The sequence below is a fragment of the Cydia splendana genome, chromosome 22, assembly GCF_910591565.1.
Source record: "Cydia splendana chromosome 22, ilCydSple1.2, whole genome shotgun sequence".
NCBI lineage: Eukaryota > Metazoa > Arthropoda > Insecta > Lepidoptera > Tortricidae > Cydia > Cydia splendana.
The window spans coordinates 6591655-6605397 of NC_085981.1; the positions used below are offsets into that span (position 1 = coordinate 6591655).

General features: G+C 38.5%; 2 protein-coding genes across 3 annotated transcripts in view; both read right to left on the reverse strand.

Annotated features, from left to right (window-relative positions):
• LOC134801460 (dual specificity protein phosphatase CDC14B-like) overlaps nt 1-6672 on the reverse strand; it is a 33206-nt gene extending 26534 nt beyond the window's left edge. Inside the window, exon 1 of the mRNA XM_063774053.1 lies at nt 6545-6672. Coding sequence (XP_063630123.1) covers nt 6545-6590 — 46 coding nt within the window. The 5' untranslated portion in view covers nt 6591-6672. The remainder of the gene's footprint in view (nt 1-6544) is intronic.
• A 2320-nt stretch (nt 6673-8992) lies between these two features.
• The window catches only part of LOC134801589 (uncharacterized), a 44345-nt gene continuing 39594 nt past the window's right edge, over nt 8993-13743 (reverse strand). For both annotated transcript variants that reach the window (XM_063774206.1, XM_063774207.1), the window contains exons 4-7: nt 11307-11489; nt 10126-10338; nt 9535-9736; nt 8993-9252 (exon numbers count right to left, since the gene is read on the reverse strand). In XM_063774206.1, coding sequence (XP_063630276.1) covers nt 9173-9252; nt 9535-9736; nt 10126-10338; nt 11307-11489 — 678 coding nt within the window. In that variant the 3' untranslated portion in view covers nt 8993-9172. The remainder of the gene's footprint in view (nt 9253-9534; nt 9737-10125; nt 10339-11306; nt 11490-13743) is intronic.

Consider the following 13743-nt stretch of genomic DNA (forward strand, 5'->3'; position numbering starts at 1 on the left):
TTAGACTGTTTGCGATTTGATACCGTCATTCTATTAAAATAACTATAATTTGTTTGTGGGTAGTTTTTAAGTTTTTAGGTTACAGTTTTTCTTTTTATTTTTAATATTTTTAAATTTGATGTATATTGTATAATTCAGTGTGGTTTTTTTTTATATGTTATTAGTATGTTTTTTTTTGTTTTCCTTTTCTTTCGTTGTTGTTCAGTATGTATAAATTTTAGTGTCTCTCTCTTTTTTATGTCTGTTTTTTGTGTGTCGCTGGCGTATGTGTTGTCGTCTCATAGTTTTAAGTCAGGTCCCCACTGAAAACCAGCGCCACGGATTGCCGCGGCATTATGCTGAGTGGGGTCCTATTTTAGCGTCTAATGTTTTTTATGTTTGTATGTCTTTGTTTTCTAGATGTAATATGTTGTGGCGTTAAATAAATGTATTTTCTTTCTTTCTTTCTTTCTTTCTAAAGACAAGGCAGGCCAAAATCCACGTGGTGGTCCAATGTTAGAAACGACCTGAAGAACCTGAACATCGAAGAACAGACAACCCAGAACCGACCACTCTGGCGCAAACTGACAAGGAGACCCGACCCCACATAGGTGGGATAAGGGAAGGAAGAAGAAGAAGATCCTAAGCTAAAGACATACATATCTGGTGTTACAGTGAGCCTTTTTTAAATAAAACTCAAACATTTTAAGCGATGCATAGTCAATACCGGGATCCCGGGATCCCGGTATTGATGAAGTCAGTTTCGGTATTAATACCGGTATTGAAAGAAGTCCGGTATTTGGAAGCCCTACTAGCCATAAACCGCGCGTGGCGCTGTCGCCACCTAGCGGCCATATCTGTCCTGATCGTAACAGACGCGTTTTGTTAGAGAGTGAGTCTTCTGTACCTAGTACTATTATTTATTCTGTGGTGGTAGTCGGTGTATGAAGTGCAGTCAGCCTCAGACAGAGGGTTTTACGAAATAATAAACATTGAAGTCTAGTATCGAAAAATTCTATTGGGTAATACAAGACTAAGTACTAAAAGTAGGTCTACCCTTTACAAATTATTTCTGCGAAGTAGTTGCACCGATCGGAAAACACTTTGAGGTATTGAGGTGTACGATTTGGGTTAAATAGTCCTACTTCCAACTTATTGATTGAAATGGGTCTATTTTTATTCATACGTGTGCAGTTTCGATGACAACGCAATAAACGCGGTCGCGTTCAAAGAAATTTACTGTGTATTATGTGTTGATGAAAAGAAAATAGGGCCCCTTTTACCCCTCGCACTCACGAAGTCACGACGCGATATCAGTTCGGTCTAACGCGAAACTCAAAATTTCGTTATCTGCCTCTCTATTACTCGAATATACAAGGGTGGCATAACGCAATTTCATTTCGATTTTCGCCGTCGGTGCTAAGCAAATAAAATCAAATTTCAAACTCTTAAGGTTCCGTCACACGGGGGCGTTTTCCGGGCGAGGCGTGAGCGTTTTATAGTAAATGCGGCGCGCCCCGTTCACGCCCCGCCCGGAAAACACGCCTGTGTGACGGAACCTTAAGAGTTTGAAATTTGATTTTATTTGCTTAGCACCCGCGGCGTTTAAAACTGCAACGACATGTTTTGGATGGAACGTTCTGATCTCTAGGATTAGAGGGCGTGTTGCCTTACTTACAGAGTACAAGTACTACATATCGTTTTAGAGACAGTGGCCATCAGAGCAGCCAAGGTGTTCACAAATTTCCGGCTTCCGCCTGCTCCATTCTACCTTGTCTGCTCTGATACATCTGATAGCGTCCGCGTGACCGAAACCGAAACTGGGGTTTGGTTTTGCTCTAGTTTCAACCGAAACCATGCGTCATCAAGGTTTTTAGAGTGGCCATCACACATCTATCATCATAATAACTAATGTAACACTTTAAACTCTCGCGTTTTGTACACATATTTAATTACACAAACCACCCTAAACCACCCTAAAAACCCCACCCCCCAAAACACACCCTAAAAATTTCAATCGTGAGGACGGGTACAAATTATCGTCTACTTGGGGACCAGTGATTCAAATGTTGAAACCAGCGGATATATCTTCGGACCAGTGTACGGATACTGTGAGTGTTGCGTGTCGTGCCGTGGACAATAAACATTAAACTTTAACGGGTAGCTGCAATTTCTTTGTCTACCCCGAACATTTTTATAAACTAATTTCGGGTAGTTTAGTGGTGTTTTATTAATATCTCCGTTGACATTTGTTGGGACGTCAGTCTTTCCGTGACCACAGCTGGTGCAACTCAGCTGAAACGTCGGAATTAAAGGTAAAAATAATGAAATTATATCGCGGTAGACCCGTTTGTGTAATTAAATATAATAACTAATGTCCGACCGAAGTATCGGTTTCGGCATAAAAATCATGTTTCGGCCGACGGTTCGGTTTATGCCGAAACTAAAGCAAGCAAACCGAACCTTCGGTTTTGGTCAGGGCGAAAAATCCGGTTGCACACTTGCACCAGTTGCACCATTCCACTAACCCGGGGTAAAGCGGTTATACCGTTAACCCAGTGTCAAATTGTACTGGTAGCCATGGTAGTAGGTTTAACCGGTAAAACCGGGTTAATGGGATAGTGCATGTGGCCCTAATAGTAACAATAATCCTGAAATCCAACTAAAGAATACGATATAACTGTTTACGACAGCGTAAATCAGCGGTCGGCAACCTTTTTTTGCGTAGTTTTAGTAGCGTAGTTAACGATGAGTAAGTTGACGCGGGCCGCACTTTGTTAATAATTATGAGCAGAGCCAGAGAGGCTCGCAGGCCGCAAGTGACAGTTTCACTAGCCGCATGCGGCCCGCGGGCCGCAGGTTGCCGACCGCCGGCGTAAATCATAAGTATCATAACATTCATAACGTCCGTAACTTAAGAACCAACGAGTTATTTAAAGAGCCATTTACGTTGGGCTTTTCCGTTGTACCACTTTATTCAAAGAGGACTTAAGTACAATACCAACGACACAGATCACTCTACTACTACTATAGTTCGTTTTTTTTAGCATTAGAAAAAGACTACGCGATCTTGAAGTGTCTTTTAATTGAAACCCGCTTTTTAAAAATCAGTAACTACTACTTATGAAAGCAAAAGAATGTAAATAATTAGATTGATTCATAATTGTTACATATTTACCGTGACTTATTTTTCAAAAGTGTTTTTCAATAAAAAGACACGTCAAGGTTGTTTACCTTTTTTCTAATGCTAAAAAAAAGGCGGTCAGCAGGCATTGGTGTATTTTTTACTAATCTAGATCTATGACAGCAAAGCCGATCGCCAGGTTTGTCTATGTGCATGACCCTGTACTTATGTAAATTAATCTATCAACTAAAATTGATTAGGTATTTAATGAAGTAGAATATAACTAGATTGTGCGGGACTTAGCGTAGTGCTTCTCAAATATAAGAACTAAGAACTACGGAGCGGAGTGGGGAGGGCTTGTCTTCCTAAATATTGGTTCCAACCAAACCTTAGGGCTCAGAGGTAAAACATAGTTATATATATTTAAGTACTTATATTGATTTAATTGCTAGAAAACATTTTAAATTGAGGTTAAATAATCAGTCACCCTAATTGGTCAGTGGTAAAAGTAAGTATGTATATAAAAAGCTAATCTTTTTTATATTTTTCCATAAGAAACACTGCTGTAAACACTACACATCACAATGCGGAGTCTTTCTGACTTATTCTATGACTACCGTGCTAACCTAAAACGTCATATCTCTATAAGGGTTTTATAAAGACATTCGGTTTTTGGCTCACGAAGGCAGAATACTTAAATACACATACATCGTTTTTGTTTCTAGCTCAGATTCGCATAGGAAATAAGGCAATATTTATTCTTGTTTCGTTCGCGGTTCTATGTGGTCTTGTAATTCGGTTTTATGGTAAAATAACGAAGGTTTCGCTTTTACGAGTGCTCGGGTAATGAATGTAATGATGTTATCGAGTTCGTAAAGTCAAGGTAATAAATAATAATTTAGCCTATATACGTCCCACTGCTGGGCACAGGCCTTCTCTCAAGCACAGGGTTTGGGCTATAGTCCCAACGCGGGCTCAATGCGCGGTGGGGACTTCACATACACCTTTGAATTTCTTCGCGGATGTATGCAGGTTTCCTCACGATGTTTTCCTTCACCGAAAAGTCAAGGTAAAAAATTCTGAAATTTGAAATCAGTCTTGCGGCAACCGATGGCGGCGCCGGTGTGACAACCGCCTATTTATTAAATACGGGTTTCTAATTAAAATAGTATTTTTTTGTATGTTAATGATTATCTTTTTGACGGTTTTCGGGTCTAAAAGTAAGGAGTAGTAATTAATAAGCTCTTGAATATGTTACCGTAAAATTGTAAACACTCGTCATTTTACAATCTCGTTCGTTAAAATTATAAACTGACAGTAGGAAGATGACAAACTAACTTAACTACGTTAGATTGTAAACAGGTGCACAATCTTACGCTTGAAGATTAAGATACAATAAAATAAGGTACCTAAAATAAAATATGGTACCTAATAAAGACATCTTCGTGTCCTTTTCTTTATCTGTGAGGCATTTTTCGCCCCCTTGCTGCATTGCTATGCCTGACTAGGGACTCTAGGGAGGCGCCCTGCATTTATTGGGATATTCTGCTCAAAAGAAATCACTTATAGCCAGAATACCTTTGAGTACATGAGTTGAATATGTAAGTACCTTACATTTTAAAAAAAGAAGTGTAAACTTGATTATAAGGAACCTTACAATTGTTCGTAACTTCCTTAATTAAATAATAAAGGTCCCATAATTATGTTACAAATCTCAACAAGATATGCAAAGGCAATTTCACACTGGATCAGGCCCAAGTGAACCGTGAAGGTCGAAACGCGACCAACTTATACATACAGCTAGGAACTGCAACATCTATCGTGGACTCCCACAAAATTATATGAGACAAAGTTACTGGTATACTTGGCTGGGTGAAAAGCAAAGTCTGTAACGCTGTGTGATGAAGGAGGACCGTAAGTCAATGGAACTGGGTTCATAATTGATTGGCAGGTTACGGATTGATGAATGAGTGCTAGGTCGGCACTTGTTTTTAACACCTACACTAGCTGTGGCATTTATGCGCGAATACTGAGATTGTGGTCAGAAGGGCGAAAGTCAGGTGGTTAGATTATGCATGAACATTGGACAAGTGCCAGTAGCTCGCCCACCGAGGGTTCCGTACTTTTTAGTATTTGTTATTATAGCGGCAACAAAAATACTTAAATCATCTGTGAAAATTTAAACTGTCTATAAGTCTGTATCTTTAGGTATTTAAATAAAAGTAAACAAAATCTACCCTCAAATGGCTCCTTAAGCCAGTTGCGGGTAGATGAAAACATTACAGAATCAAATAATGTAGGTTAAAGTCAGGTCGTTCAGTGACTGATCCAAGCGATTTTGTATTTGGTTGGTTAACCATTAAATGTATAACTACCCGAAAATGTACAAATTGTTTGTTTACTTTTATTGAAATACCTAAAGATACAGACTATAGGAACATAAACCAAATTTGTTTAAACCCTAAAAGGGGTTCACAATTTTAGTCGGTAACCGGAGATCCATGGAAATTATTTATTTTGTAATGCACTAGTTGCATGCTGCCTAAAGAAGACTAGCGGTATATAAGTCGGTTCTAAAAATTCCTTTGTATTCTGTTGTTAAGGGGTTATCACATCTTATAACCTGAAAGATGTATTGCTTATGACATACAGCAATATATAGTATATACCCACATGCAATACGTGATTTTATGTGACATGACTAAGTGCCGGACCGAGAAAATTGCATCACCATACCTATTCAACAGAATTCGCTAAAGAGTGTTTGACTGTATTTTATTGTTAATGCAAAACTGCTGCCATAATACATGTATAAATAAATATTTTTGTTTTGGTTAAAAACCTACAGAAAACTAATTCTTTGTTTGTATGCTTTCTTTTAAACTTTGACGACCGGTCTGGCCTAGTGGGTAGGGACCCTGCCTGCGAAGCCGATGGTCCTGGGTTCGAATCCCAGTAAGGGCATTTATTTGTGTGATGAACACTAATATTTGTTCCTGAGTCATGGGTGTTTTCTATGTATATAAGTACGTATTTATCTATATAAGTATGTATATCGCCGCCTAGCACCCATAGTACAAGCTTTGCTTAGTTTGGGGCTAGGTTGATCTGTGTAAGATGTCCCCAATATTTATTTATTTATATTTATTTAAATACCTAAAGATACAGACTATATTATGATGGGTATGGGAGAGGTGGAAAATTCTGGAAGAAGCCTTCCAAGACCTTCCAACCTTCTAAGAGGGTTCTGGTGTAACTTTTCTTCTTTACATATCTTATAAATTAGGTTCATTCCTAGATTAAGTTGCAAATAATTTGCAATTTTATCATCACCTGAATATAAGGTTGTTCTATACTTTACCCAAACGACCCGGGATCTAAACCAACACAGCATTCCGCCTTGTTAAGACTTATTTTAATAAATAAATAAAAGTAAGTTACCTTTTATGATTTCCGTAGATGATATAATGACATCACTTTCATCCATTCTCACTTTGTAGCACAGGAATGCTGCTGTTTTCCGTATCTTGATGCTTTCCGATCAGTCGGCCATCATTGCTTCAACTTGATTGATTGATTTTATCTGGAAAGATTGATAAACTTATGTTACTTTAAATTTTTATGACAATGACAAGCCTATCTCTTTTCTGAGTTTTTGGAATGATAACTTTTTAATAAATAAATAATAAATCAAATTTTGTAGACTTAAGGGCCAGTTGTACTTGTACAGTTGCACAACTAGCAGATTAATCAATGTCACTCCGCAGAATACCATGATACTTGCAATAAAATTCAGCTAATGTGCTAATTTTCCTATAGTAAAAAAAATATATATAATTTGCTAAAAATAAAAGCTTAACCATTATCACAAACATGCAGGTTGTAGGTTGCAAAATGCTTGAACTAGAAACTGGTGCTTTTCTTTTATTACATGTGGGTAACATATTACTAATAACAGTAATAACAAACATGAAAAGGGTTGACACATTATTGTGAATGAAGTATGATTCATTCATTCATAAAGTATGTGTTACATTCAACTAATAATAAGTATTAATATTGTTGTTGTATATGCAACATTTACTAAGTTTAACCTCGTAAGTCCTGGGTACTTGTACAAGTACAAATTAAATTCCAGTGTTGAACTCATATAGACATAAAACAAAGTCCAAATTCAAAAGCGCCAAAATTGCCCTGGGTCTTACAACAAAATAATAATTACTGCCTGCTTCTACTCATTCTAGTACCAGCCATATCAGCGGTGATCAACAATTAGGTTGCCATATTGTAGGATTGAGTAGAAAGTTTTGTATGAATATGCTAGTACCTGCAAAAATTGTTTAAAACAAAATCAAAGAATAAATAATCTGTAATAATTAAATATTATCAATGGCCTGAAAAAGTCTGAAGGAAAAATCTTTTATAGACACCTTAAAACATTCAATAAGATAAAAAAACATTTATCTTTTACCCCTAGCGGCATTCAAATCGCTAATCACTGCTTATCAGATAAATATAATCACTAAGATTTGTATTATGCAGTTGAATGACCTATCTTTTGAATACCTGTCCTCCAAATGTACTACAATAAAAAGGTTATCAGCAATGATGCATTGATTGCCAATTTTATTTACCAATTGTATGTTTCAATAGAATAATAAAGCTATATACAGTTTACCTACAGATCGGACACATGTGGGCTGCATGTAAGTGGATTTGTAACATACAGTCATGTTTCCTTAAAAGATAACTAGTTAGAAAGTTTCGTTTTTTGCGATTGAATATTGAGCAATCGATGCAAACGTACAACTTTTGTTTTTACCAAGAAAAACAAATAAATAAGACAATATATAGATGTGCGTTTAAAGCAAAAATTGTGGGGCAAATTTATACGAACGATATAAATAGGTTTTTTCTTACCAAAATATTCTTAATAGATAAATCCGGGACTTCGGCGAATAACCTTGATTGTTGACATTAAACAATTCTTCTTCACTACGATTTCGAACAGCCGACGCGGCGATTTAAGACCGATTAACACTTTAACTTACAATATATATACACGGAAAACTATAAACAATAGTCGGAGTAGTTTTTTCGTCCACATTTCTTCACTGTAAGGATATACTGTGCAGTTGCCATCAGAGGCTCAGCGTAGGAGTAGGTTTATTAAGGCGTGGGCCGATCTCCACTCAAACAAAAGGCCAGTTTAACGCGCAAATCCGCGGAACCTTCAATCCACTTAAATCTTCAATAACACTAGCTCACATCCTATTCAGAATCCAATAAAACACTCGCGAGATCGAGCGGCGTAACGCTACAAGTATACAACAAATGATAAAATTGATAACATGTAAACAGAAGCACCGGTCGTAACGAAGAATAACAACAACACAATTGATTATAACAACGCAAGGTCACGGATTCACTATGTTCGCAGCGAATGCAATTTATTTCTTCGCCATTACAGCATGACGTTTGTACACCGGAGCCGTTGGAAAAACTCGCTTTGTTTGACATGTCAAAGTCAAATTCGTCTTGGCAACTAGCGCCCTCTTACTAGTCCGTGATTGGTTGATATTTCGACAGTATTAATCGCGACCCAAGGTTTGTCTATGGTCAAATGAATTTTTCTTTAAAAGTCAGAACTAGATGGCGTGCTTATCAAAATTGAATAAATCTTCATAGCCTGTCAACAGATGGCGCTAAAATCAAACATAAAATAAGTTATTTAGTTGTAGATGACGCTACCAAGCGTCTTAAATTAAAATAGCATTTAGCTTTGCTATTTTCTCTCTTTTGCTTTTTCTATGCCTCATACATATAGTTTAATACTTATACCTACACAAAAGTACTGGAAAGATGCTTCGTGTTAGAACAAAAAAAATGTATTCAACAAAATAAAATATATTTCTGTATATTCGTCACAAAAATCAGATCGTTTTACTCCTACGCGACTCTATACAATAACAACTAATAACAATTAGCTTTATTCAACAATGAGAAATTTATTCTCTCAAACGTAAAGTAACGTGTAAGGCTCATTTGGCACATCTTTAAAAGCAGTTTCTAATTGTTTAATTGTTGGTTGACTACTTTACATCTATCGGCGGCTGCCTTCACTGCGCCGATGACGGCTGATCGGAATCCTGAAACCAGACGAACAATATTTTAGTAAACATAGATAAGATAAGTAGATAAGCAATACTGCAGGTTATGCAATATTAGGTAGTTGTTTGGTGTGCGATATACCCGATGAGGAACATATAACTACTCGTAAGAAAATCACACGATACATTAAATGGTCATTGGTGCATCTTCAATATCCATATATAGGGACTTCTTCTTTATCCACATCTCTTTTTACCAATTCGTTCTATCTACGAGTACCTATATAAAGACTAGGAGCATGTAAATCAAGAGGAATTTACCATTCTCTTCCAAGTGATAAGTCCCATCAGCCGTAGACCCAGCAGGGCTGGTCACGTTATCTTTCAACTGCGCGGGGTGTCCACCATTGCGGACCATAGCGGCCCCACCCAGGGTGGTTTGTGCGGCCAGGCGGAGCGCCAGGTCACGGGGGAGACCGCAGCGCACGCCACCGTCGGCTAGGGATTCTATGAGCATGTAAACCTGAAACCAAGGTTTTATTAATAAGTCGATGTTGATTGTAAGAATGTGCTTAAGTACCTACCTAGGTGCTAGGGTGGATAACGTGTGCAACTATTTATTGTGGGTAACGTGCTTGTAAATCAACTTCCGATTGTGCCAGGGTGGGTTACTTAGTTTAACAAACTGCTTTAAAGATGCTGTGCATTTGTCCACAACACAACTCTCAGCAGCTGCTATTGCTTGTCAATAAGGGACGCGGTTTTGAATGTTCTTATGCTGAATCTTAAGATAGATTGTGGATAAGCTTGTAATAGTCATAGTAGTTCTGCCATAAGCCGTAGCAAACGCTCTTGACACAGCGTTATAGCGGTATTCAGGGATGCAGTAACCATTGATTAAGTTCTTAATACATAAGCAGGTCCACTTCCGCTGAGAGCCGTGACTGCATCCATCTGGTACTCCGGGACTTCGTCGCAACTCCCCACGGCCCTGAACAGCTGGGCAGCTAACTTGGCGTCGTCAGCTGTGGCCTTGGCTCCGCGGCTGAGCGCAGCGGCGCCCTCTTTGACGAGGGCGGGTGTGTTCGGCATGACGCGGATCACGCGTGCTTCTGCTGGAAGGTTCTGGAAGTAAAATATTTAAATATGATACCTAATGAATAGGAATTTTCTAAACAAGAAACATATCTTAGGTATCTTAAGTGGAAAAAACTTTGTAACAAATGAAAATATTCAATAAAGCTGATATCTGCCTAATGGTTTTCTTTTTTTTCTTCATCAGCGAGTGATATTCGACCACCGTTGGGCAACTTAAGAATACACATCTCCAATTTCTCACCATCGAGAACTGTAATGTTGTCAATTGCCCTCTTTCCTAGCAATGTACAAATTGCAGAACATTCCCAAAAAGCGGAAACGTTCTCGAGAATGTTCTCAGAACATTCCTGCAAGATGGACATTATTGTTCCGCCATCTTGGATTTTTTTTCCAAAAAAAATTTTCTTCATAGGAATCTAGAGGCCTCTATCTCCCGCCATGCCAAATCTCAGCGCGCTCGGACCAAGTTGAAAAAAACGAAAAAAAAAAGGTCGGGCATTTGGTTTTTTTTCTCTCGGGTCTCGGGGCCCTCTATGACATTTGGTCGAGCACCCCTCACCTATCACGCACCGTTTAAAAGTTGCCATCCAAAATAGAAGTGGCCAGTTTTCCCGCAATTGGCGGCGTCAAAAACTGCCAGGGTCCCTCTATGACATTTGGTCGAGCACCCCCCACCTAGGTCTGACCGTTTGGCCGGGCCGTCATACATTTTTCTGACCGGAAGCGGTAGACCAGAAGTCGGAATTTTCTGGGGGTAAGGACTACACCTAAACTTTCGTGAATATTCATGGTTCTCGTGAGTGCATTGCTACATCTTCCAGGCTGGCCCTGTTTTTAGGGTTTTTTTATGTCATGTCCCACAACTTCCGGCTTTCCAAACTAGTGTCTGATGAGATGTGAGATGTTCACCACGCGCTGCACCATCTCCATTTATGCTCGAGGATATCCCATTATCAATTTACGCTGGATAGAACGAGTTTAAAGATCCCATTCACCTTCTCAATAGTAGCCGTAGACACGCCCATGGCCACTGAAATGAACAGTTTTCCCTTGGAAGCGGGCAGGTCGCGCACCTCGCGCAGCGCCGGCCCCACGACTTCTGGCTTCACGGACACTATCACCACTTCAGAACGCTCTACCACTGGCTTGTTCTCGAAGATGGCTGTGGCTCCGAGGCCCTGGAATTATAGCGAACAAAATTGAGTAACGTGTACCTACTTATGAAAGGGTGGTATTATTCCACCTGTCCAATGTGTATTTTGTCTCACATTTTGCTTACCTACTGGGAGAGTGAGACGCTATGACATTGGACCAAGATATTAAACAGATGGAATACCACCCAAAGGCAAATCAACAATAATTGGGGGCCAATTCCAGAAGGCACATTTGACGTTTAGTTGGAATATCCAGTTGACGCGGATAATTCGTCACTTGTCGAATTGCGTACACTTGCCATCTGTCAGTGAACTATATCCTCACTAGAGGTGGGGCGTTGTACTGAAATAGTTTTTGGGACAGGTTTTTCTTAATGGACGACTTTTTGTTTGTTGAGTATTTAAAAGCACGGACTTTAATTTTCAAAATATAACAAATATGAAGTTGCCAACACCTCGTACCTCCATTCTTACCTTTACTTTAAGTAAAATATTTTTTTGTTAACTGACAGTCGTACGGGTATCTGTTGGATCAAAAAATAATGGAAATAATTTTTACATTGTTAATATGTCATTTGATTAATGGCCTTGACTCAAAACGTCACGATACGTCGGATCCCTACTAATGAAAAGTCGATATTTGCATAAATAACCCTTATTTGTAAGACGCTTAAGTACGGTAAACACTTAAATTGCCTATTTGGGGTGGTACACGTAAAACTGGTATTTTCATAGAAACGTACTTTTGGTACGCATTTTGCCAACGTGTCCCAGCTCTAGTTAGGATCGCAATGGATCGCAAGTTGTTGCATTTGACAGCGTGCGATCGTAACTGTCAATGAAATCACATCATCACTAGACTTTTTTGTCGATGGGTATGGCCGCCATATTTGGATTTATGACATTCAAAAGGGGATCCTACGGCATAGAGTAAACTGCATTCTTATTTTTCTATAATATTTTGATTCTTCTACTGGACGCAAGATGGAGTTAGCATCTTGGCGTTATAAAAATAAACCGCAAGAACATGACATGCAGTTGCGTGTGGTTGCGTGGGTGTAGATCTATCATGAAAACGAACATGACTGTGACAATTGTCTATGATTAAAAAAATAATTGACAAATATCATAAAGCAATACATATACTCCAAAATGGCAAAATGAAAACAGATTTATTATAAACATACTTACAAATGATATAGGTAAAAAGTTTGATTTGTAAACCAATGGTCGTGGGTCCTAACCCCGGCTATTATTAACAATGAACTTGTTGTAACTATCTTAACCGATTGCTTTTCGGTGAAGTAAAATATCACGAGGAAGACGGAGTAGCTACTATAAGGTATATATTTTTCCCCTCTGGGTTAGATGGCAGGGAGAGATAGTGAAGAATGCCTGAAAATAAGCATTTATTTTGTTGTTAGACTAGTTTTCTTTTATAAAATTTTTAATTGTCACAACAGCAAGCTAAAAGCCCTAAGCCATGAGCCAGGGTATGTTAGGTGCAGGCTTAGGGGCTAATCTCGAGGAAACCGGAGCTTCGGCGACTAGCTGCCAACTTTCCCAACTCACTTTTACATCAGCTCCTTTGATTAATAAATTCAGGTAAAATTCGTAAGAACTAGTGCCTGTGCCATACTCTACATTGGACGCTATGCCTAATTAGTTGTTATTAATGTTGAATTTTCAATGGCATATAAGACACCGGTCGTATACCGACTTAGAAATTTGGATTTTCTCAGTTTGAATGAATAGCAAACTGGAGAGTTTTAGATTAATTTAAAACTTTACTTATTATTCATTTTAGGTATTTTGTGAAGAAAGGTCTTCACAGACATTGACAGAAAATCGGGAAACACCGGCCAGGTGCGTCAGACCACGCAAAATATGCCTACTTCTTTTACCATGTATATCCATATATCATTAAAATACCGTCTTCGCAGCACTACACTTCAGTCCTTTTATTAGAAAAGTAATATGTTTACTTGTTTAGAATGTTTAGGTACCTATATGTAAGTAATTTTGTTCTGTGAAACTTATTGTTTGTGTTACGAGACTTACGAGTAGGTAACTTTGGCACAATAAAGCCTAGATCTCAATAAGGCCTAGTTTACCCTCTGGGTTGGAAGGTCAGAAGGCAGTCGCTTTCGTAAAAACTGGTGCCTACGCCCATTATTGGGATTAGTTGTCAAGTAGACCCCAGGCTCTCTCTTATGAGCCGTGGCAATTATGCCGGGATAACACAATAAAGAATATTTGGCTAAATAGTTAAATCCTT